General features: G+C 36.3%; 1 protein-coding gene across 2 annotated transcripts in view; it reads left to right on the top strand.

Annotated features, from left to right (window-relative positions):
- salr (spalt-related) overlaps nucleotides 1-26,433 on the top strand; it is a 45,529-nt gene extending 19,096 nt beyond the window's left edge. The window contains exons 2-7 of one of the 2 annotated variants that reach the window (XM_070107544.1): nucleotides 10,494-13,744; nucleotides 15,291-15,586; nucleotides 22,431-22,902; nucleotides 23,238-23,476; nucleotides 23,986-24,162; nucleotides 24,332-26,433. In XM_070107544.1, the coding sequence (XP_069963645.1) occupies nucleotides 10,681-13,744; nucleotides 15,291-15,586; nucleotides 22,431-22,902; nucleotides 23,238-23,476; nucleotides 23,986-24,162; nucleotides 24,332-24,700 (4,617 nt within the window). In that variant the 5' untranslated portion in view covers nucleotides 10,494-10,680 and the 3' untranslated portion in view covers nucleotides 24,701-26,433. Of the gene's footprint in view, nucleotides 1-10,493; nucleotides 13,745-15,290; nucleotides 15,587-22,430; nucleotides 22,903-23,069; nucleotides 23,477-23,985; nucleotides 24,163-24,331 lie in introns of both variants that reach the window. The other variant, XM_036368456.2, reaches the window with a different exon arrangement.
- Nucleotides 26,434-26,684: the final 251 nt, after the last annotated feature.

The raw sequence follows: 26,684 nt of genomic DNA, 5'->3' as shown, positions 1-26,684 counted from the left end.
AGGGTCAGAAATAAATTTGCGAAATAGCGAGGCATATTTTAACAAAATTAAGTATATGCATACATATTTACATCGATTGCTATTTTTGCGAATCCACAACTCCATGAATCAACTACCAATTATGTCGATCGTCTCACCCACGCATCTATATATAAAACGATCTAGGTACTTTAAAGCTAGATGGGTACATACATATCTATTGTAACATATATTATATATATATATGTATGTACTTCTATAGCATATTAGCCGAAATAAATTTTTTAACTGAGAGCGCAGGCATAATCAACGGCAACGGTGTTGATGGCAATGTATTCGAATTTAATTTGGAAATACGAGTATGCGAGTACTACAAAATGTTCATAATTTACGAATCGTGCAAATGATTGACTTGTGTTTGGATTTTCTACAAATATTTACGAGTCTACGAGCGACGAGCGACGAAACATAAACGCGGCGTTACACGAAGTCGCTGAAGAATGTGTTAAGGTAGAGGATGCAAGGAGAGTAATGAGAAAATAATGGAGTGTGGGTGCTTGGAGAAAGCTGTCTTGCAGCGAGCAGGTGCTTCGATGGAGTAGCAGACATACTATATATATTTATATAAGTATTTAAATAAGCGGAAATCTGCACTGGCGCTTGGATCGCTGCTTTGATAGGCCACCTGCTGACAGGAAGTTTTTGTTGGAACGTTTTTTTTTCGAAGTGCACAATCATTAAAAGTGCACTCATGTATATATGTATATGGTGACAGAAGTACATCAATTGTTGCACGTGTGTGCGTGTGCTACGCGGCGCGCTGAATTAGTGCAATTAGAACGGTTGTTTGACTACAATTGCTTCCTTGATGCATAAATGTGTAAAATAATATTTGTTGTAATTTTTTTGTTCTGCTTTGTAGCATCATATATATTGCTGTCGTAGCGCCAAAATGTTTGTTGTTTTTGGCTTGTTTGGAATTTTATTTGCTTAGTGAAGTTCAAAGTAAAACTAATTTTTTTATTCAACGAAAAATATATAAAAATTTTTTATGAAAAAATCATGTAGAGTTTTGTCGATCAACAAACTTAAGAATAAAACAAGATTTTGTTTGTGATCTCATGTAAAGGAAATGTTTTCAACATCATTAAAAATTCTATCAAAAAATCTTCTCTTGTGGATGCAGAGATTTCTCTTACGCGATCTGGCCTAGAAAGTTGAAAAGTGTATTTAATTAATCGGATTTTTGATTCTGATTATTCCCTTCTAGATTTAAGAGCTGCAGCTGCTTCGCTTCCTAGTTGGAACTTCAAAACTTTTCAAAGCTGATAAAACAGTTAACGAGACGAGAAATCTTTTATGCTCAACGCATGCAATTTTTGAGAATATATATATGCATATACCTATTATATCATTGTCTATAATATTGGTTTAAAATTATGAGTATATGTATGTATACGCAAGGTGTTGAAAATTTTATAAAAAACAAAAAACAAACCATAACTTTGGCTGCATCCCTAGCTATAATACCCTTCACAGCTGTTTCAACGACAGTCGGGTCTACGTAACCGGAACGGATCCGGATTTTTATACGACCAAGGACAGTCAACTCGACAGAATTCTGTCACTACAACAACAACAACAACAACAACCCTGCACAGAGGTATTTTTTTATATAGCATAAAAGGGTATCAAATAAGTAATAATTTTTGGGTTTGATTGGTCAGTTCCTTTGGCAGCTATATGCTATAGTAGGCCAATTAGATTTTGGCAATGCTTTCGATAATAATCTATACCAAATTACTTGTATATACCTCGCAAATGAAAGAGTTTTCCATTGAAGCATTTTATTTCGATCATTCAGTTTGTATGACAGCTATATGCTATAGTGGTCCGATTTCTTTGGATATTGTAGAATCGCTTTGAAAAATAATTCATATCAAATTTCGTGAAGGTATCTCCTCAAGTAAAAAAGTTATCCCTACAAGAACTTAATTTTGATAGTTCAGTTTGTATGACCGTTATATGCTATAGTTGTCCGATATCGCCGGTTCTGACAAATGAGCAGTTTCTTAACGAGAAAAGGGCGTGTGCAAAATTTCAGATCCATTTCTCAAAAACTGAGAGATATACAGGCGGACATGACCAAATCCCCTTTCGACTCAAATTTCTGCTCAGCGATTTAATTTACACTGGGGCAAATCTTGAGAATACGGTAGTTGGCCACCTAATTCGATTAATTTGGCCTTTACAAAGCGTGATTCAATACTTTGCTGATATAAAAAGGCTTGATTGCTTAACATCAAAATATCTTCGTGGAAAAATTATTTCAAATTATTACTATTTTATTATTGGGATAAAATTTTCCAATGAATGAGGATAATCAGCTAGGGTATTTATTTCGGAGTCATGAAAACTGTGAAAAGTCCGGAGTCAATGTGGGCCCGACTACAGGCAGAGTAAACGTTATCACTATATTTTCAAACACCTTAATGTATAGTGGCCACCGTGGTGGATGAGTTATGTAGCTTACCCTTAAGCGGCACCTAGGTTTAATCGCCGTTCCAGCGCCCATAAGAAGAATTTTTTTTTTGCTTAGCCAGAGGATGTAATTTGTAGATTAGTAGTAGTGTAGAATAGGGGCCTCTAGATTTAAAAAAAATTTTTTTTTCAACAAATTTTATTTTTTTATAATCTACAAATTACACCCTCTGGCTGAGCAAAAAAAAAAAATAAAATTTTTTGCTCCACCCTACTACATATGTACGAGTATAAATGTAATACTACATACAGAACATAGAAGTGGTTATATTAGACAAGAGTATATTGCACATAAAGCAAGTTGTTGCTAGACAAATCTAATGCCGCATGGACGATTGAACAAATACAAATGTATGTATATGTAAAATATGTGCCATATATGTATGTAAATTATGTACATAAGTGTATATATATATAATTATATTTACAACTGGCAGATTGACTGGCACTTTGTCGATGCTGATTGCTGGCTTGATGATGTTTTGGGTTAGTTTATAAGCATGGCTATGCTATATACTCGTGCTCGTATGTAAGGTTGTGTTTATGTGAGGATATGTGTGTCCGGCACTTTTGGTGCGTGCCTTGCTTATTTATGCCAATAAATTTGTTAAATTGCCGATAAATAATTATGTATATAACAATCCGTTGCAACTATATTTTAAGAAATTCTATGTAACTGAACTTAATACATGTTTGAGGCGTTTCATAAGCACAAATAGTGTTTGTTAAGTATGGTCTCGTATAAAAAATTTTGAAACCGGACTATAGATTTTCAAGCGCCAAGTTGACGAATGTGAAGCCCTGCGTTACAATGGCTGACTTAATACCGAAGATATTGATAAGAAGTTAGGTTGGCCTGTCTTAATGAAGTTAGGAGTCCAACGTTACTAGTAAATAATGTGTTCTGGTGTTAAAAAAGGTTTAAAAATCTTCCCCTTACCTCTATATCAGACCTTCCCCAAGCCCCTATATAACTCTTATAACACTTGTTTTTCTAGTTGTCTTTATAATGGAAATATATTTTGGAATACAAACTATCATAAATTTTATTTTCTGAGGCATGCAATGGTAATTGATGAGTTCGGAGTTATTTTTGTTGGTTTCGAAAGTTATTGCGTTTCATTATTATACTTAAAATACTACAAGAGTTCTTTTTAAAATATATTTATTTGCGCTTATTTGATAAGTATCTTGAATACTTTATCGCAATTACATCATAGGATAGCGCTAGCGTATGCCGACATCTTATTTTATTTAGTATATTGTTTTTTTGTTTTTTTTTGTACAAGTCGTAGCATTTCCATACGAAAATATGTTACCCATGCCTGTACAAAGTCATTTTTTATTTAATTACTTTTAATTTGTGTCTGAAAACAACGTTTTGTTTATACGAAATTAAAAAAGTCTTAAATTTATTGTGTTTATAGCGAAAACCGATTAATAAATATTTTAGCAGCAGATGTCTTCTGATACAAACCTCTACTAAAATTGATACGATTGTATAATTATGAGAACGCTGACTGTTAAAAGATATATTTTAAAGACATTCGTTGTTTAGTTATAGATATATGAGAGCGACTAAACATTAAAAAAGTAAGTGAATTGTAGCGGTTTGTAAATTTGACTAGAAAATAAGCTTATCTATCGCCCCTTGAAATTAAAATGTGTAATGAAAATACTGTTATAATTATCGTCATGTAATCAAACACATGACGTGACATGACAGGCATTAAAATGGTACTATTATTTACAGTACTACCAGAAGTAAAAGTACTTGGCAATACGATTACGAATATCATTATTATCAGCATTATATAAACATTCAAGTAATAACTATTAACTGCTAATATAAGTACTTGATATTTCGATTACGATTACCATTACTATCACCATTATACAAAAATTTAAGATACAGCTACTAATTACTAATAAAAGTACTTGGCATTACGATTACAATTACTATTAATATCACCATTATATATATATACTTTTAAAGTATATTATATGTGCATTTAAAATTCAGCTATTAATTACTAATAAAAGTACTTGATATTACGATTGCCATTATATATACTACTAATTACTAATAAAAGTACTTGGCAATACGATTATGATTACCATTGTTATCACCATTATATCTACACTTAAAATACAGCTACTTGTAATTACGATTACTATTACCATTACAATTACCATTATACATACATTTCAGATAAATCTACTATTCACTAATAAAAGTACTTCACATTACGATTACGAATACCATTACTATGCCCGTTATATATGCATTACAAAAAACAGCTACTAATTACTAATAAATGTAATTAGCATTACGATTACCATTACATATACATTTAATTACATTCTTGGAATATTCGCAGAGTTAAGACAAGGCAATGTAGGCTTTGTCCACTTCGCGAGTTAGTCCTCAACTATCTCTATGTTCGAAATATACGATTGTAGCAGAATCGAGCTGATTTATTGAGAAATTTGATGTCAAGATGTTCGCTTTAGAACTACCCTATTGTACATACCAACATTCGCATACATTTATTACTATCCGAAACCCTTTCGTGCTTATTTACTAGCATCGCTATACAATTTCCGTTGCGTCCACAGCGCAAAGCTTTCCGATATGCTCGCATTTCATACAGTTAATCTCTGCAACATTAATTAATATGAGCATTTTTCAACTAGTACTTCCAACTTGCAACGGCTAAAATGTTCCACGTGTGTCTTCGCTGCCAACTTGCTACTTTTTAGCTTTTGCTATCCACGCGCTGTCACATTGCGCCAATAATGGTTGATATTGCAAGTTATTGCTGCTGTTGCTGTGCTGAAAATTATTGCCGGTATTTGCGTACATTATTTTTAGCATTAATTATGTGAGGCTCGCGCTGCTTGCGCGTCTGTCAGATCTTCTTCTACGCATATACCTATGTGCGTATTGATATGCTTGTGGAATCCGGTTGCATGCCACAAGGCTCTTAGTACCGATTGCTGATTGCTAGCGTAAAAACTAGTGCACATTGAGTGTAAAAAATTTGCTACTCACAATGTTGCACCAACAATTCCGGTTTCATTGCGATCGGCCCGAGCGAATTCTTTCATTTCAGTGCTGCTACCGCTTAATGCTTTCTCATGCGCAATTTTTCGGATTACCGTGAGTAATTTTTTATTCACACTTATATAATTTAATATTTTAGTGGTATAATTTTTCATTCAACTCGAAAAATTTTTGAAATTCAATATTCATTATTTAGTATTGCTAGATTTGCTATAAATACTAGTAATGGTACTGGTAAATGTAATTGATATGGTTAATGCAAGAAATTATAATATACTTATGATGCATTTGAGAGTAATGTGTTTGTAATTGTAATCGTAATGTAGTTTTATGAATTGGTAATTGTAATTATAATAGTGGTAGTAATGATAACTTTTAATTATTTGTTATATTTGCAATTGTAATACCAAAGTAATTGTAATGCTGTTTTTATCAAAGTTTGGTAATGGGAAAGGATAATAAATTAACAAAAGTATTGGAAACTAAAGCAGTTATGTATTTTTGTGCGATTGGTAATAACAATGTCACTTGTAATGCTAATAGTCATGATTGTGATAACCATTAATTTATTGGTAATTGATTTAATAATTATAAATTTTAATGCGTTTGCTGGTATTGTACTGACAGTAATAATAATACTAATTTTTCTTGATGTCAATCGTAAGAGTGCTGCTAAAAGTAATGGTAATTTGTAATGTTTACAGCAGAATTCTTGAGTTAAAGAAATTTTGAGGCATTTTTTGCGTAACTAATATGTGAATGGTAATGATATTGCAAATGTAATTGTTACTATAGAAGTAATGAAATTTTAATTACTTTTGAAATTATAAAAAATAAAACCGCTTGCAATAATAAGTTAGTAATATTGATAATACTTATTGTAATCGTCATTGCGGTTTTTGTGTAATTCAAATTACAAAGCTGTGATAATGATAATTGTCTGTCAATGTAAATTTGATAGAGTATTTGTATTTTTTTAAAATATTTTGTCAAAGTAATCACATATATGATGATTTTTGTAATTGTATTGGAAAAGGTTACAGTACTGGGACTTTAATTGGTAATGGTAATGCCAATGCTTATTATTGTGATAAGGATAATAAAAATGGCATTTCAATTTTTTAAGCTTTAATATTTGCTAATGTAACTTGTAATGGTAATTGGATTTGGTAATTGCACTCCTAATTATAATCATAAGTTAATGAAATACATTATGACAAATATAATGGTAGTGGTAAGCTTTTCATAATGGTACTCGAATATTAATTTTAATGCTAACTAAATTGCTATAAGTAATGGTTACAAAAATGGTATTTGTCAACTAAGTACAGTAGTTTTCTGAAATTAAATGTATGTATATATACGATTATATGTATATATACGAGTTTACTTTTGCAATATTTCAAGTTATTATGTCATATTGTTGCATGTAACTGTAAACTTATCACATGTGTAGACACAATTTTATACAGACTAAAGTTTATATAAAGTCACTAAACTCTGTTGTCCTTTTGAACTCGCGCTCAGCGTTATTGACTGAAAATTAAAGCAGTATTGCGCTACATATGTGCAATCATAGCCTGTGATTGCATGATTTTTGCGTGAGATTACGAATTTTGTAATATAATCAAATGCAAATAAACAAAATGATATAGATAAATGCTACCGGTTAAGCGAACGTAAATCACACCAACAATAAACCTTAAATATGCATTAAACATTTATGCAATTATTCTAATATGAAGTGGCACAAGTAGATGCCGACAAGCAGTCGTTGGCGTCGCAGCCGTGGAAGTAGCACTTTCCATACCGCTACAAATCTAGTTTTATCCTGCCAATTTATGACTGCCACTACAAAACTAATACAGCTGCATTGTTGCAGTGTGGGTGGCAATAGTTGACCAAAATGCCGCAAACAGGCACATGTATTCATGCACCGTCACTCGCCTAGCGCCCCATCTGCCGCCAGCAGCTATATAGTTGTATATAAATATAAATGCGTCTCATTATATATTCGCTGATACGCGAGCGACGAAAATACGCGACAATTATTCCATGTTGCCACAGCACCGTTGACGGCAGCGACACGCGGCCACAGCCAGCAGCACAGATATCGCTGAGTTATTCCTAGCAATATATCAATAAATTACCGCCATCAACATTTGCTGGCAATTACTAAGAGATAGCAGGCGAAAACACGAAAAAATTAAAATATATATATTTTAGCGCAAGTAACCAACCGCCTATCGAATTGGTACTTAAATGAAAACTACCTACAATAGACGAAATTTACGTAATGACACATTTATCGCACCCGGAAAACTTCTGCAAACATGTGACGCGTGGCAGCAATGCGATGATGTTGTGAAGTGTAGAAAGAATGCCGAATTACAATAGGTATAAAGTGATTGTCTTCTGAGCGCTAGATTTTAAATATTCTTTTTTTTTGGGGGGAAAGCGCTTTGCAAGAAATCGACGAAATTCATCAATTTTAATAACTATTGAAGAATAAGACCAAACCAAGGCGCTAAAAACATTAAGGCGACCCTAAATAATATCATAGTATTAATATCTGGAGTGTGCTATCACACTATCACTAGGCTGCTGATAGTCCTGATAACGCTCAAAGAGATTAATTAGGCTGGGTCGGCAACCTTGATGCTTGGCATGCGAAAAACAGAAGTGATACCTTTACGTTCAATCCGGTACAAGTAGGAATTGGGAGATTCAGGAAGCTTGCTTGTTTGATGGATTTTGGAGAAGCTTCTATACGGATGAACCAAAGTTTAGCAAGAAGGTTAATGATGTGTTATACTGCAAACGCTATATCAACTTCAGTTTTTCACATCACAACAGCGCTATTCAAGTAGGTAGGATAGCAAAAGATATACTGCTTCCAATTGTGGAAAATAAGCCGAAGAGCCTCTAGTGCTCCGGATGATTTATCAGTTATATGAGGTGGTGTTAGTCTGTTTTGGGACTCATGTGTGCAGATAAAGAATTTTGCCAGATAGAAACTGTCGAAGCTGTCTGCAAAAAAAAGGAAGAGGCCTCTGCGTGATTACCTGTTTTGGTACTTTTGTTTTCACTTACTTTGGCATCAGGAAAACTATATGCTAACGCGAAACGCTTTAGCAGTACTGTGGTGGGCTCAATACGCTCCGTCGATTTTTATTTTATTTTCAGGTTTTTTTTGGCATTTAGTTGATTTGAATGCCAATCCAAATATTCGCTTAAATACATTATCTGAAGGTTGCAGAAGAAAAGTTTTTATCAACAAGCCCGAAGTGATCGTTATTTTAGGTTTTTAAGCAGATTCCTTTTAATATCTAAAATAATATAATGCGAAAAATCGATGACCGAACCAATACATTAGCTTATAGATGACTTATCATTCAACGAATTTAGCAGTGGCGGTCACAGAATTTCTTTTTGCGGGGGTTTGTTTTTTCCTTTCAACATATTTTCAATATTGATATTAGTTCGTAAATTCATATGAATTTTAATAAATAATTTCCGATTTTGGGGGGTTCTGACACCTAAAAAATTACTCTGCCCCTCTTTTTGGATACGCCGCTGGAATTTGGCTTGCTGGAATTTGGCTTGATTACAGTAGGAAATTCATCTGAATCTTAATTATAAATTTCCGATTTTGTGGGGGTTTTGATACCCAAAACACCCCCATACCCCTCTTTTTGGATCAGGCACTAGAATTTTCGTTGATTACTGTAAGGAATTCATCTGAATTTTAATTAAAAATTTCCGATTTTGTGGGGGTTTTGACACCCAAAACACCCCCCATACCACTCTTTTTGGATCAGCCACTGGAAGTTTCGTTGATTACTGTAAGAAATTCATCTGAATTTTAATTAAAAATTTCCGATTTGGTGGGGGTTTTGACGCCCAAAACGCCCCCCATACCACTCTTTTTGGATCCGCCCCTGAAATTTGCGTTTATTACTGTAAGAAATGTCATATTATTGGTCTAAGCACCTATTTCTATCTTGACCGTATTTCTTTTAAAATCAGTTAACTTATATCGTGAAGTTTGTAACAGAAAGAGTAAATTTCTCGAAGGAAAAAAAAGAGAAATATTTACTTCAATTATTTAATATAAAATTAGTATATTTAATATACTATAAGGGCATCAATTCTACGACTTTCTGGTTCCAAGCATAAAGTGTTGAATGGATCCAAACAGTAAATTACTCGATTTCGACCTATTGCAGCTTATTCGAGTTATAAAATATGTTTACAACAAACCGGGAATTCTTTGCGGATGCTTTCTTCATATATGTTAAGTCTTTTGATATTATCTATATAACATAAGTTATGCTAGAGAGATTTTTCGATAAGCTGCAATTAGCTAGCCGTGCCAATTATGTAGCCAAATGCGCAATGCTTTATTAAAGAGACAAAAAATTTCAGTATTATTTGAAATTAATCCAAAAGAGTAAAAAATAAGTAAAATTATACTGCCGCCCGCCTAAACCTATGCAATATGTTCATTTATTCCGTTCATACGCAAACTATTCATATATTCATTTTAAGTGGAATAAAAAACGTATCATAAAGTTCACCGTTATTTCGCCAACGATTGCGTGTACACGATTATTTAGACTGAATATCATGTCTCGCTTACGTGAACGGGCGTCGTCGACGATATTTTGGAAACCGCGATTGAGGGCAGGCAAGCCGGCGCGAAACCAAGAATTGAAAAAAAAAACAGAAATGATTTGTGTTAAATATTCAAAAAATAAACATATTATTGATGTGCATAAATGCCGGGAGATATTAAATAAATTTATTGACGTTATTTGTGTTGTTGACAAATATTCTCGTATCTATTTAGCCCAGTAAAGAAACACTAATTATTCCGTGCACTTTTGCTCTTATTTCTTTTTAGGTAAAAGTTGTACGAAATTCTCGATTTGGAAGGCAGCCTTAAACCGCTAGTGACTCCAATATCCATGAACAACCAATGAAGGTTGAAAAATTGCAAAGCCTTCGAGAGTTTGGAAGCTGCTAATGGAAGCTTGCGCCAACCGTTGGTCAACACCGGTTACTGGCAAGTCGTAAGAGAGACACAGAGCATGTGTTCCATTTTTCATAATCGCATCAACTATCGCGGTTTGCGCAGCAATTCGAGTGGCAGCAATAGTAGCGGCAGCATAAGTAATTTGAGCAAAGAACTGGATGCCGATCGCAATAATAATGGCGGTAGCGTCGGCGCTGGCGGTGGAGTCGTGGTCAGCAGCAGCGAACACAATGAACACAACGGCGAAGATGCGACTTGTGGGGATGAACGCAAAGCGGACATCCGGTTACCCTTGAAGAGCGCCAATTCCACGCCCGACAGCGCGGTCGTCGACGAGAACGCCGATCCGCAGCGCAATATGCGCGCAGCCAGCATAGAGCTTGCGGAACAACGTAGCAGTGTAGAGCGCGATGAGGGCGAGGACGAGTCGGAGGAGTTGGCGGGCGATAGCAATGAGGCGTTGGATTTGTCTGTGCTGCCGAGTAATCGACTGCCCGGTAGCGGTCATGTGGCATTGGAGGCTTTACAACACACCAAAGTGGCGGTGGCGCAATTCGCCGCCTCAGCGCTAAGCGGCACACAAAATTACGGCGAAGCCATGAACGAGCTGGCAATGGTGCAATCGACGATACTGAATGTACAGCGGCAACATCTGATGCAACTGCAACTTATACAACATTTGCAGAGTCAATTGAAGCGCGCTGGCGATCTGACAATGGATACGGAGCAGCTTGAAGAGCAACAGCAGACTGAAGAGGCAGAGCACTCAGCGCCAAAGCGAAGATTCTTGCAAACGCCACCGGCCGAAACGGAAGAAAAGCTGGCGGAAGCAGTAACAGCTACTACACACAACAACTTAAAAGCTGATGAGCCGTTCATACACACGCGGCCGGTATCTACGTCAAATGAAGAGAACACAAAGACTGAAGAGAGAACAAATAAGAAGGCGAGGGAGCCGGCGTCAAAGCATGCCAAAAATGAAGAAGTTAGTAATACAGGCAGTACTAGTCTGGGTGCTGTTGGTGCAACGCTACCAGCTCATAGTAATAACAACAATTATCAACCCTTGATGTGCGACATAAGCTCCTCTCTAGCCTCTAGCATTATCACGAATCATGATCCATCCCCCGCACCTAATGAGATGAACTGCTTGGAGATGTTGCAACGCCGCACCGAGGAGGTGCTCGATTCGGCCTCGCAAAGCTTGCATGCTTCACATCTGCAAGACGAGTACGAGTACTCGCAGAAGGATGCGCAGGGTAGAGGTGAAATATTTAAACACCGCTGCAAGTATTGCGGTAAGATCTTTGGCTCTTTTTCGGCATTGCAGATACATCTGCGCTCACATACTGGCGAACGTCCATTTCATTGTAACGTCTGCGGCAGCAAATTTACAACGAAGGGCAATCTGAAGGTCCACTATCAACGGCATACACAGATATTTCCGCCAATGCTGCTAGCTCCTGGACCGGGTGGCGCTGTTGTCGAACAGTTTCCAACTTATGGCGCACCAGTTGGCGGCCCAATATTGTCAGCTGTAACACCAGTTAGATTACCCGCGCCAGCAGACGACAGCAAGCAGCTGGGTTGTGAGGATACGCCACTAATTGCTCACAAGGAAAAGCAAGAGGAACATGCAAAGCAATCAATACCCAATCGTGTCACAAAACCGGAAGCGCCAACTTCACCCATTGACAGGCCGCAGGACTTAAGCAAGCCGCATCATTCGCCTGTGTTGCATGAAAACCCGTCTCCTCTAGAGCCGCCAAAGTCACCAAAGACATCGCCGGTATTGAAACCAAGTTTAGAGGCAAAACATGAAAAACCGGAGCGTACAAGCAGTCACAACCCGCCACAAACAAATCAGCATGCGTCAAAGCGTAGTAGTAATGCGCGGAAACGTAACTCACGCGCCAATACGCCGCATATCGGCGCCAACGAAACACGTAAACCACATGCACACGATAAATGCGAACGTGAGCGCGAACGCATGCTGGATGGTGGCGAGTTTCTGCACAAATCCGCAGCGATCTTACGACGTTCATCGCTAAGTCGTAACTCCAGCAATAGTGGGCTCGAGCCGCCGCATATCTCATCCGAATACTCACTGGCGCAGATGGAACGCATTATCGATAAATCGTGGGAGGATCTAATCGAGATCGACACAACGTCGGAGACATCGAAGCTACAGCAGCTGGTGGATAATATTGAGAATAAGCTCACAGATCCCAATCAATGCATTTTCTGTCACAAAGTGATGTCCTGCCGTAGTTCATTGCAAATGCACATACGCACACATACCGGCGAACGACCGTTTCGTTGTAAAATATGCGGACGTGCCTTCGCTACCAAGGGTAATCTGAAGGCGCACATGAGCATACACAAAATTAAACCGCCTATGCGTAGCCAATTCAAATGTCCTGTCTGTCATCAGAAGTTCTCGAATGGCGTCATACTACAACAACACATACGCATACACACGATCGACGATGGCAGCGGCGCTTTGGTTGGTCTACCGGGCGTTAACCTAAATGGTGGCATGCTTGGCGCATTTTCACTGCCAATGGGTGCACTGCCACCGGGCACACCCAATACAGCCGAAGCTGTGGCGGAGCATAATGCACGCATGAAAGCGCACATGGATGCCGCAATTGAGGATCAAAATTCGAATAAGTCAATGGGCACATCGGATAATTTTGATTTCTCCACAACATCCGATTACTCCGGCCAGCGTTCGGAATCGTCGCAAGGTGATTTTGATGATTTCATGACGATGGACAGCACAGATGATTCGCGTGAAAATACAAGCTCTCTAACGCCCTTCGAGCGTCGTCTAGCCGATGACTATGCCGACGAACGTATGCATGAGACTGCTGAACGTGGCGATACCGCTGAGCTGCCCAATCCGATGGCTGCTATGGCAGCTGCAGCGGCTATGGATCTCTCGGCACGTGGTTTTCCCGCTAATGGCGTGACGCAGAAGGCGTTAGAACATCATCTACCCATGTTGGGTATGTCACCGAATTTTCTGCTGATGGCAGCGGCGCGCGAAGAGATGCAGATGTTGGGCGCGCATGCCAAGTTTCCGCTATTGCCTTTCGGACCGCTGGGTTTTATGGGTAAGTGTTGTCGTTCTTCTAATAGTGAATGGTTGGGAAACTGTTTAGCGTAATATGTATCATTTTTGGAGGCGTGAAAGTTGCTTTCAATTTTTTATGCGCAATTTAAAAAGCGTGAAACTCCATTACAACGTCATCTTCCATATGATTTGCGTCTCAGCCGTCTCAGTCTGTAGAAGCGATGTCAGCAATGCTGAACTCTCGCTGTCAGGCTACTAGGAAAAGCAGTGTTCTTAATTAACGCGCGCATTTACTCGATCCTCAAGCTCTTTTTCTTCAACTGTTTAACAATTTTTTTTTATTCCTGGTTATTTCCTCCCCACAATGCTTTGTTTGGCTCACGCTGTCTCTACAATTCAATACAATAAACTTCATTCGATTCGCGCTAGCTCGTATTTCTTGTCATTTTCACTCTGTCAAGTGACACATCTGCAGCGATAATGACAAAGACTTCGCGTCTGTGCCCTTTGACCTCGGCGCAGTGACAAGTAGCGCGTTTGGCGTTCAATTTGCGCGGCATAATTCAATTTATAGACGCGTAAATAACTTCATTGCGCGCAGGAAATCACTGCGAGTGCTTGTGTAGTGCAAAAAAAAAAAAATAAATAACGTTCGTTTACTTGCAGCCGACGTAGCTGTTCGTTTGTTCGTTAGCGCTGACGCATGAATCAATTGCGTTGTCGGCTTTGGTGGCGCTATTTTGGTATAATCTGCTATTCTCTTGTTATATTTTATATAACAGACCTCATTTAAATGCGTAAGCAATAATTTAAATATAAATAAAAAACATCTGTAAGCATTTTTAGCGCTTTTGAAATGTCTGTATTGACGGCCATTTCTCATTTCCCCAATTTAATGTCACAACTCTTTCTCGTCATGGAAAATTTATGATCATTGAAAATATTTGCTTGTGAAATTAATGCCTCAGATGTGCCTCATACATCACACAGGGGCATCACTACAACGTAGACGACTATTTAAAAATATGAGCCAAGATAAAAGCTAACTATTCGAGGTCTAAGTTCACTGGTTTTTAACTTTTTTGTCGAAACGTCGTGCATAGTTGTGCAATGAGTGACTGCTTTGAAATTGGTACTAACCCATGCTACTATTATATTGATTTGGGTACACAGACCCCTTGAGATTTCCCCACATAGAGTTACTTCTAGTGAATAGACTGGTGTGAGGACGAAAGAAGAGCTGTTTCGAGGGGTAAAGAAGAGTCATGTAAGGATTAACTCTGATACACAGCCATTGTAAGAAATCCTTGGACTTTTTGAAGTTTCTAGATCCAAGTATCTAATCCGTAGATGTTAGAAAAAATGCAGACCCAACAATTGATTGATTTTGAGAACAAAGTAGATCCTCAGACAATTATGTGACGCAGAAAAATTTAATTACAGCAAGATATAAAATTTCCCAAACCTACCCAAACTTAGAATTTATTAAAAACCATATAAATTATTGTTCTCAAATTTATTGTACTCCTTCTTTAACTCAAAGCCTTCTTATGGTAATTGAAATATTTCTATTATTTCCTCACTAGGTCTACATCCACAGACGCATTTATGTAATGTGTGTTTCAAGATCTTCCCCAATTCGGCCGCATTGGAGCGTCACACGCACAGCGAACATACCAAAGATGTTGCTAATAGCACAACAACAACAACAACAATGACAACAGCCACACCATCAGCATTAACTACTTCGTCAGCTACAACAACGACTACGCATTCTGACAACAACAGCAACAATACAGCGACAACAAGTGCCACCGCTGCAGCGCATGATTCAAGTCGTTCCACGAATTGCGATGTAGCATCACCAACATACAATGCGAAGGTGAGTAGAAAATGTGAAAAGAGAGGGTAATTTGGGGGAATAAGCGCGAGTGTGAGTTGTGCTAACTAATGTAACTCATAATTTTCGCAATATTTCATACTAATTACCTAACGTGAACTAAATAAAAGTAGACAGAAATGTTAAGATACCCAGTAAACATAAAAGCTGACTGCCAATAAATTTGAGTGCCAAATAAATTTTAATTTATTTCAATTATACGAAAGTATGGGACATTAAAGTAAAGTTGCCACCAGTTGAAAAATCTGTTTTTTTTATTAATTTTGTTATGGAGTCTCTTTCTAATGGTTTTATGGTATATTAACGGTCTGAAATTCGGTTTTGTACCTCTTTTGGTTGTAACTATATATATATATATAATATATATCAATAAGATGAAAATTGGGTCTGAACCAAATTAATTTGATTCCGAATAAATTTGGTAAATCTTCAAAGTGTTATGTTATTTAGAGTAATCCTCTTGTTCTACCAGAGGACTGTTATAATTCTTCCAAAACTTTTTCTTATCAGCACGTGCTGTTTCCAAATACTTTAATTAACGCTCCAATTATTTCTGTAGAAGACGTCCTACTTAATTTAAATAAGTTAAAATCATCTTTTAGTTACGGCCCAGACATGATGCCCTCATGTTTCCTAAAAAATAGTGCCAAATCTATTTACTTGCCTTTGGCCAGAATATTTAATTCCTCTCTTAAACACGGTATATTTCCTTCAATATGGAAACAGTCATTTATAATTCCTTTGCAAAAAAGTGGATTTAGTTCCAACATTGAAAACTATAGAGGTATCTCAAAACTATCAGTTAAACTAAAACTTTTTGAAGCTATCATCACTGACCTTATAACCTTTCTTTCATTTCTCCATTAATTTCCTCATCTCAGCATGGATTTCGTAAAGGGAGTTTCATACTGATACCATGTTCTTGAAAGCGTTGGTCTAAAGAATTTAATGATCCGTATATTACTAAAACACTTTAAACAACTTTGGTTAGACCTTTATTGAAATATGGCTGAATGGAATTGTATGGAACCCTAGCTACCAAATCCATTCTGACAAGTTAGTGTTCAAAAACAATTTTTACTTTTCGCCTTATGGCCGTTTCGCTTTTCGAGGCAGTTTAGACCTTTACGGTTAAAATCCTGTAGATCAAATTTCGAACTAAACGAACCATTCCGCCGTATATGTCATGATTATAATTCTCAATTTACTTATCTGACTCACTTTTCAAAATTTAAAAGACTTTATTGTTTTCTCTAAATAAATGAAAATATAACAATTAATTATATCGTATCGTACTCTTTTCTGACTCGGCTAATTCCGCAAGTATGCGGATTGCGCCCCACGCGTCGTTTGGGCGGGAGGAGGGTAATAGTTGGGTTATTATTATTATAACAAATGGTTACAAATCATATATAATATAACTGCATTTGATTATACCTTGAATAGTGTTTTGAGTGTTATACAAAGTTTGTAATACCCAAAAGAAACGTGGGATACCCTATAAAGTTTAAGTATAAATGATCAGCGTGAGGGTCTGAGCCGATTCAGCCATGTCCATCTGTCCTTCCATCTGAATATACGCGAGATATCGATCTGAAATTTCGCACACATTCTTTTCTCACCAAGAAGCTGCTCGTTTGTCGAAATCGCTGATATTGGACCACTAAAGCGTATAGCTGTCAAACAAACTGATCGATCCAAATCAAGTCCTTGTATGGAAAACTTTTTTATCTGACAAGATATCTTCACGAAATTCTACTGTGATTATTTTCCAGGGACCTCCTGCATTATCTATTGTCTCATGAATAAGTAAATTTCCTACAAAAATGTGAGTTTTGCAATTTAAAATTATTTTTTTTCGGTGCCCTAAAATAATCAAACAGCAACCATTAATATCTTTTAAACGGTTAGGTCTTGTCAAACCAAATGAAATTCATAATTGCATCAATGAAATCATAATTTTCATAAATTTGTTGCTTATTGGGTGTTAATGAAAGCTGGTTTTTCCCGCTTCGCATATAATTCATGTGAATATTAACAAATGACAGCTGACATCAAGTCAGCCTAACGTCATTATTTGTCAGCGTCTGTACATATGCCAATATGTTATTGGTATTAATGTGTTTTTTTTTTGCCGTTTGTTGCATGTTGCTACATAATAAACGTCTTTACGTAACATTAATTAAAATGTGCTTATACTACTTTGTGTGGTATAAAAAGTAATGACGGAATATTTAATATGTATGTATGATATACAAAAACAACAAATTATGCCATTTAATTTAGTCTAAAACAACTTATTTGGCAGCGTATTAGAAGTTGAGAGCTGCGTGCAAATTAAGGCAAGTTGACACTTGGCTGCTTTCTCTACTAAATTTGCTTCTCTATTAAGCCTCTTATTAATACAACTTCCCCACAACTATTAATATTTATTCTTTTTGTTGTTTTTCTGAGCATATTACCTACGTGTTTGTTCCGCCGCTTAGCCGTAGAAAGTTACTTGTGCCATTTTCTTGGGCATACTTGACGAGTTACGCTCTCTGCCATATTTGAAATGCCACAAATAAGGCGCTTGCGGTAAACTATTAGTTGGTTTATTAACTGTTGTTAGTACAGAAGTATATTATCATATATTGCTAGCAAAAAAAGAAAAACCCTTAATTTCAGTTGCACCGAAGCTATAATACCTTTCACAAATACAAACGATTTCTTACAAGAACTTTGAGCGGTCAATTTGTATGTCAGCTATATGCTATAGTGATTCAATTCGTACAATTTCTACGGAGATTGTATTGTGTCCTTAGATAATCACCTATGCCAAATTTCGTGATGATATCTCGTCAAATGAAACATTTTTCCATACAACCAATTGACTCCGATCGTGCAGTTTGTATGGCAGCTTTATGCTATAGTGATTCGATCCGTACAATTTCTTCGGAAATTATATTATGTCTTTAGATAACAATCCACGCCAAATTTCGTGAAGATATCTCGTCAAATGAAAAATTTTTCCATACAACCACTTGACTCCGATCGTGCAGTTTGTATGGCAGCTATATGCTATAGTGGTCCGATATCGGCCGTTTCGACAAATGAGCAGCTTCTTGAGGCGAAAAGGATGTATGCAAGATTTGGGATCGGTATCTCATGTATACAGAGGGACAGACGGAGTATTGCTCACTACTTAATAAGTATATAGAAACTGCGGAAACGTATAAAACTACATATATAAATACCTATTGCATTTTTAAAGTGTGAGAAATATGACTGCAATAATTATAGAATAGTAGCACGATTGCAGAAAATAGCTTAAATGTTTATGTTGTTATGAAATACATACCTTTACACTAACAAGTAATATATCTTCTGGTGACTCTTACCTCTTTCCTCTTCTCTCACAACATTATTCACAACAATTATAAATTATTAAGAGCGTGAGTAATAAATTTTTGTTTCAATTAGTCACATCAAAACCAGAGACAACAATTATGATTAATAAATAATTGTTTAAAAATTTCCCACAAGTAATAATTTTCATACCATTTACCATTAGTCACTATAAAGCAAAAAAAAATAATAATAATAATAATGCATAATAGAAAACAATTTTACGGTTTCATTATTTAATTTTCAAATATGCTAAGTATTTGGCAGAACGAACACAGAAATTCGCGCGATTCGTACATATGAGTAAGTACATAAATACTCATATACATACATATATACTCATAAATGCATACCCTATAGGAAAACGAATACAAAAATCGTGCAGTTCAAGAGCACCTACCGAGCTAGTACGAAGTCGTCAAAAATTCACCAGTCGACAATTAGGCACCCGCCAAACTCATAAGAAGTCATTATAGATTCGCCGATAATGCAGTAAATTACAGGCTATACTAGTATTCGCTACATAACTACAATACAATATTTTGATCATTACTTTTGTATTCGTGCGGATTTCTGAAATGTAACAAAAGTGAGAGTGATTTATCGAAGCTCTCAGATAATGATAAACGATTTTCCATGTGCACTTCTGATTTAGCTCTAATACAAATACATATATAGCAGTTAATAATGATGCATATTAAAAATCCACGCCGGATATATAAATATATATATCAAATAGTTTATCTGCTTTTGCTAAAATGCATTTTATGTCAAAATAAACAATTTTTAAATATTTAATGTGCTTAAAATTTGGCAATAATTTGCCTTGAAATTGTACAGAGGCGTTAAAATGCATTATGAGCGTTGGAACCCAAGCAATAATTTTGAATGTAGGTATATATAGTGGTGGGCAAGAAAATTATGGCAGTAATTAGAAATATTAGAATCAAATGATTTTAGTTATGTTTTTGAACTAAAGGGGAGCTTAAAAACTCGATACGCAAATTTACTACTGAGTTTAGAAAATTTTCATATATCTTCAAGGAAAATATTTCTTAATTTTAGAAAATTTTCATAGCTCTTTTTTGAAAACATTATTTAGAGGAAAAGTTATTGAGATATATAGGCGAAAAGGTATCTTCGCAAGATGGCGCAGGAATTATTTATTAAGAAATATGATATCTATGATCCGATTTAGCTATTAAGCAACATTATATTATATAACGTCAAGTGTTAAGGGACAATATAAATTGTTGCGCCAAGTATCTACTTAGAAATCTATAAGATCTCAATACATCATATAAGTAAAAAATTTATTTTAACTTAGATAAATTTGCTAAAGATTACTCTTCTAATGGAAAAGTTTTCCGTACAAGCCATTGATTCCGGTCGTTAAGTTTGTTTGGCAGCAATATGCCGATCTGAACCGATCTGAAAAATTTCGTCGGAGATGTACAGTTGCCTTAGGAAATAAACTTTTTTTGATGCGAGAAAGACATGTGAAAATTTTCAGATCAAAATCTCAAAAGCTGAGGGACTAGTTCGCGTATATACAGACGGACAGACGGACATAGCTAAATCCACTCAGCTAGTCACGCTGATCATTTATATGTATATTTGAGAGGGTCTCCTCTAGAAAGAGGTTTTAAACCGACCTTTGTAATATGAATATTTTGGACACGAAGAATTGCACTTCAATCAAATAATTTTTGAAGAAATTATGTAATAACATTTAAATATTTGGACCCAACTTTTTGAACCAACACTGTGCTTCGTAAACAATTTCTTTACATTTTTTTTTTAATGTGTAAATTTAAAACATCTTATAATAACTACAAAACAACTGAAGTGATCTACAAATTCCCTCATTTCTGAAGACAACTCAAGTCCCGGTATTTGGCGCATTTAGCGAAAATGTTGCACATTTCATTGCACTTCATTTTAACATATGAAAAATGACATATTCACGATCTTTTGCTGCAACAACAGCAACTCTGCTAAAATGCAAAGAATTAAAGAGAGAGGGGAGAGATGTAGATTCAAGGAGTCGAGTAGAACAAGTAGACGTAGACATACAGTGCAAAGTTTCTTGCAAAAATGAAAAGTTTTAATTGCATTTTAAATGAAGAACAATGTGAATGTTAATGTCGAGACGCCACATTACTACAACAACAACAACAACAATAAAAATAGCAAAAAAATTGTTGTACGTAGAACATGCGAATCGTCGCCTCATACAATTAAGTAGTTGCAATTTAATGGCATAACCAACAATAACAGCAAAACAACAACAACAACGCGGTTGAGTCTATGCTGTTGCAGGAGCAGGTATACGAGTGAAAGTGATTTATTAGCGTTGCACTCATAAATTCTTAAAATAAAAATGACACTTTCACACCGAAATGGAAGAATAATGCGTAGCAAATGTGACGGACAACATACTCGTACTTATACCTATGTACAGTTAAGTGGAGCCGTGTTGTTGCAGCAACATGAAAATTAAATTCGCATAAAAGGTACCGCATATAATGAAGTTTTGGTTTTTTGGTTGAGTATTTTCGGTTATGATCAGTATTGATGAACCTTAGTGAAGTCCTTTCCTCGTTAAAGGTTGTTGACCTTGCTAAAAGTAAACAAAGGAGGCATTGACCTCAGTAAGGGTTGTTGATTTAACTAAATGTAAAAAAGTGGTCATTAATCTCGGTAGGTGTTGTTGATTTGACTACATGTAAACAAAGGTGTATTTGACCTTACCCAAGGTCATTGACCATTGAAGGTTTTGTGTCTTGGCTAAAGGTAAACAAAAGGGAAATTGACCTCAGAAAATGCTGTTGACTTGTAAACAAAGGAGTCATTAATCTTACCTAAGGTAATTGACCTCAGCAACGGCCATTGACCCCAGGAAGGAATGTTGATTTGGCTACAAAAGGGTCATTGATCTCACCAAAGGTCATTCACCTCGGAAGGGGTTGTCGATTTGGCTAAATGTAAGCAAAGGAGTCGTTGACCTTACCAAAGGTCATTGATCTCGAAAGCAATTGTTGACTTGATCATTGCTTGTCGACTTCGCCAAAGCTGAACAAAAGGAGTCATTGTCCTTACCAAAGATCATTAAGTCCACTAAAGGTCATTTATCTCAGACTTCCTTTAGTTTCCAAGATATCTTGAAACTAATTAACTCATATTTGTTTACCGTGGACCATCTCAACCAAATCATCGAAGTGAATGAAAAGACAAGCAAGTCAAAAATTTTGCAATAATGGTCAGTATACTTTCACGAAATCAGCAACCCAAGCTACTTTGACCGCACCAAAGGTTTTGACATTTTTGCCACCCACTTTAATAGATCTATTTACATTACTATTTACGAAAAAATTAGCTGTTTATTAAGAATATAAATCTTAATTATATTATTTCAAGCAAAAAAATTACATTTCAGCTGTCAGTGAGCAGTAATCTCTTCTCCAAACAAAACAGCGATGAAAGTGATGAGAAACGCGTTACAAATAACAGTACAGCAACAATAAATAATCAAAATAGCAACACAGCTTCTAAAAACGGTAATTGTTTGACTAATATAGCACAAGCGACTAGCCCTAATGATTTGGAAACTAGCGTAGCGTCGCGCATTAAGCAAGAACCCGATACTGAAACCGAATGTGAGTCACAACAATTGAAGGCCAACATTTCAAGATCCTCACCTACACCAACGACGACACCATCGCCTTTGCCAACAGCGCCAACGCTACCAACGATAACGGGCTGCATGCCACCAGCTTCACCAAGCAATAGTACACTGGAACAACAAAGTGGGCCAGCAACAACACATTCGCCATTCGAGCTCGCTGTACATCCCCATATGGGCTTGCCGCACAACAACGCCGAGCAGTCGCTGATGCAAATGCAATTACGTAAGTATTGACTGGTGTCCTCGGTCCACAATGTCACACACTACCTACTCCCTATATGTGTTCTAATTTTCCTATTGGCCCGACACCTAAACTGTGTGCCAATCTGCACAATTTATTGTTTGTTTTTTCATTGTACTCGTATTCCTTCCCGATTCTAACGCGTTTAGTATCCTCACTTCCGCATGATACCATGCAATCCATGCAACTGCATTATGGCAACGCCCATTACCATCACCACTATCATCACCACCAACAACAACATCAACAACACCCGCCATCGCATCCACACCAACAACCACAACAACAATTGTCACATAAATCTTTGCTGCCCGCAGATGCCCATCGTTTCCCGGCGAGCCCATTGGACTTTCAACAGGCTCTGATGTCGGTCGGTCCACCGAGCTTGAGTGCCGACGCAGCCGCTGCGGCGAATCAGAAACATTTCTGTCATGTTTGTCGACGAAACTTTAGTTCGAGTTCAGCGCTTCAGATCCACATGCGTACACATACGGGGGACAAACCGTTCCAGTGTAATGTGTGTCAAAAGGCTTTCACAACTAAAGGAAATTTGAAGGTAAGTGGAACTGGAGTTCTTAATGTCCTATTACTTATGTATCGGGTCGAAGTCGAAGTATAAATTATTGACTGTAAATGACTTAGCTAGTACTTAGTGGGTAAAACCTAGGCTAAAATGCTTGCTATACAGATGTAAGAGTTTTCTTTGACAGGGCGGCCGTTTCAACTCCTTTTAACTCAAGAAACTAGAAAATCCTGCTTTTCACTCTGCGAAAATTATAGCCGATCATTTGCTGAAAGAAGCGGCTTCATATTAGCGCCAATTAATACTGTTTCGTGGACCCTTGGGGGCTTAGGTTTAAGAATACTTTTCTTAAATATAATAAATCCCATTCGAAGTAGAGTTTCGTGGAAAGAATGTCTACTAATTATCCGTAGATCACCTCATAAATTTGTGTAGAGCACTTAAGGGAACGTTTTCATTTTTGAAACCCATTATATAATATGTCAAAACTCTAATTCCATATTTGAAAGAAATTCCACCCTCCTATCATTCTTTTCACATAGGTCCATATGGGCACGCATATGTGGACGAATCCCACATCACGGCGTGGTAGACGCATGTCACTTGAATTACCGTTACATCGACCCGGCAGTATATCAAGTGAAGCGGATTTCATGCAAAGACGTCCAGAACTATTTTTCCCATATTTGCCGCCATTTTTCAATGGATTACCACCAAAGGTAAGTATCGAGGTTATAACATATCTCTAAGAATATGTATATAGGTATACACAAGATACTCAGAAAAACAGTAATTAGAGTGATGTCCACTATTTATTAGTAGCAAAGCCCGAAACCCAATTTACTTCCACTAACTTATGTAAATATCTCTGATAACACCCCCATACAGCCTGGTGACCTAAGTCCTGGCGCATTTTCGAATCTAACGCCACCACATTTTCCGAATGGCGCAAATGCTGGCAAATATCCACCGGGACTCTTAGGTCTGCCACCATTTCTTGCACCACCTTATAATTTCCCGGGCATGACACCGCAGTCACATGGCGATAACAGTAAATCCCCCACACCAACAAGAGATGACAACAGACGTTTGGAGAGCCCTTCACGCAGCTCAGCTTTAGAAACGACAACGCCTTGGCATATGTTAGGTAAAATTAAAACAGAGAACAATCAAAATGACGAATTGTCAACAACGCCGACAAGTAGTTGTAATCAAATCGATGAGTTGCACAACGAAGTTCAACATATAGTGGACTAAATGTGGAAATTTAGGCATTTAAACTGTTAAGAGGAATTGTTAAGCTTTCTAGCTTGTGAGCGTTAGAAGAGTTGTGGGTTGAAAAGTGATGGGAATAGGCAGGCAGATCGAAAAGGGTATTAGCTCTGCCTTGGATTTGACGTTTTCGTTGCTAAAAATGTTCCTGTGACCGAAAACCCAAAGTACGGACTAATAGAGTTAAACTGCCAGTGAGCTTAAAGTTTTCTTACATTTATTTACTAAGCTGGAAGTGATCTTTGGCGGAGGCAAGGTTGGTAGTGCCGTCTGGCTGTCTGTGTAAATGATCGTATACTGCATCCTCCTGTAGTTGTTCAGTAGAACTCCACAGGTCTTCACTATGCCTTGTACTTCCGCTTAGATGATTCAAGTTGAGTTTGGTAGACGGAAAGACAGTGAGATATCAAGATGCTCCAAATATACACCAATGCATAAGACTTGCTATTCTTTCTCTGCGGCATTATCTTAGTTATGTATATTTCTTAAATATCTATTAAATCGAAAAGTCGTAGGTTTTTGGCTTTCTATATGGACTACTAACCTCAGCAAAAAGGGGAAAGCGCAAAGTTTTTGATAGATAAACTTTTTATTTTCGGTACACTGGGCTATCGCGGACAATATAATTTTTACCTTTAAAAGGGAGGAGGTTGTCGCTTAAATTAGGTGGGTAACAGGTAGCAACAAGTTTGGGTTCTATCTAATTTTATCATAATATATAATCTTGGAAACAATAATTTTGGAAAAGGCATATCGGAGGTTGGACGTTTTTTCTTTTATAATCAGAATTAGTATGACAAGGTGACTATGATGAGAAGGACTTAAGAATTTTATTGCCTTTTTTTAACTAATGTTTTTGGGTTCTCTCTCACTTTGTCATAATAGAGAACCTTAGAAACAGAAACTTCGGAATAAGTTTAACAGTGGTTGGACGGTTTTTCTTTTACAATCAGACCTAATGCGGCAAGAGTTTGCGATGAGAACAACTTAAGAATTTTGTTGCCTTTTTTAAACAATTTCCCTGGAAAAAATAACCTGCTTAAGCCTTTTCAACCCACGCTCAACTACTTATTTATGCGGCATTTTAACCGCAAGAGAAAAATGTGAATGTAAAGTTAATTTTTAATGAGCAGTAAAACTGAAAACATGGTTTTTGTGGAGTACATATCGTAAAAAGGTAAAAATGCTTAATAATCATTGCTAAATTATGAACATATGAATATTGTAATTTAAAAAAAATTAAGCAAAAAACGCAATACTGAGCGTAATTTGTGGCTAAAAAGTTTCAGAATAAATATGCTATTGAATAATGTAAGGAAATAAAATTAGAGCTTAGAATTTAAAGCGAACGATTAAGTTTTAGATTACAGGGGCAAGGAGAAACTAATTAAATAATTATAATTAAATAAAAATTAGTATGAAACGCATGTATGCATTTAAGTGGCATTAACTTATTGTACAGTTAGAATGTAATAGGTATATATATATAAAATATTATTAATGAAAAAAATAAATACTTAGTACTTAGCACTTAATTTATGTAGTCAAGATATAAAGTGGCAATTATCAGCAACGATTTGTGGCTAAGTAAAAACATTAAGTTTAAATCAATACATACATACATACAAACACACACTATGAATGTGTTAAAAGCGTGCAATGCAATTTATAAATATGTAATGTAAGAAAAATCAAGTGCGAAATATTAAAAAAATAAATAAAAATAAATTATTAATTTAACTGAATTTTTGTTTTTTTATTATTTAAATAAATTTGTTTTTTTGTTCAAATTCTTTTTTTATTTTAAAATTTTTTTTAGTTGAATTGAAGGATAGAAGTCTAAATAAATTTGTTATTTTATTTATATTTTTCATCACTTCCTTTTAGCTACACCCTAAATGTCGGCAATTAATCGCAGAATAACAAGAAAGTATTCACAAACGTTGCCTATATCCTGATCCATATTATC

This window comes from Bactrocera oleae, chromosome 3 (genome assembly GCF_042242935.1).
Source record: "Bactrocera oleae isolate idBacOlea1 chromosome 3, idBacOlea1, whole genome shotgun sequence".
In the NCBI taxonomy this organism is placed as follows: domain Eukaryota; kingdom Metazoa; phylum Arthropoda; class Insecta; order Diptera; family Tephritidae; genus Bactrocera; species Bactrocera oleae.
Note: the sequence above shows the minus strand (reverse complement) of the source record. Positions and strands in the feature narration are given on the sequence as shown.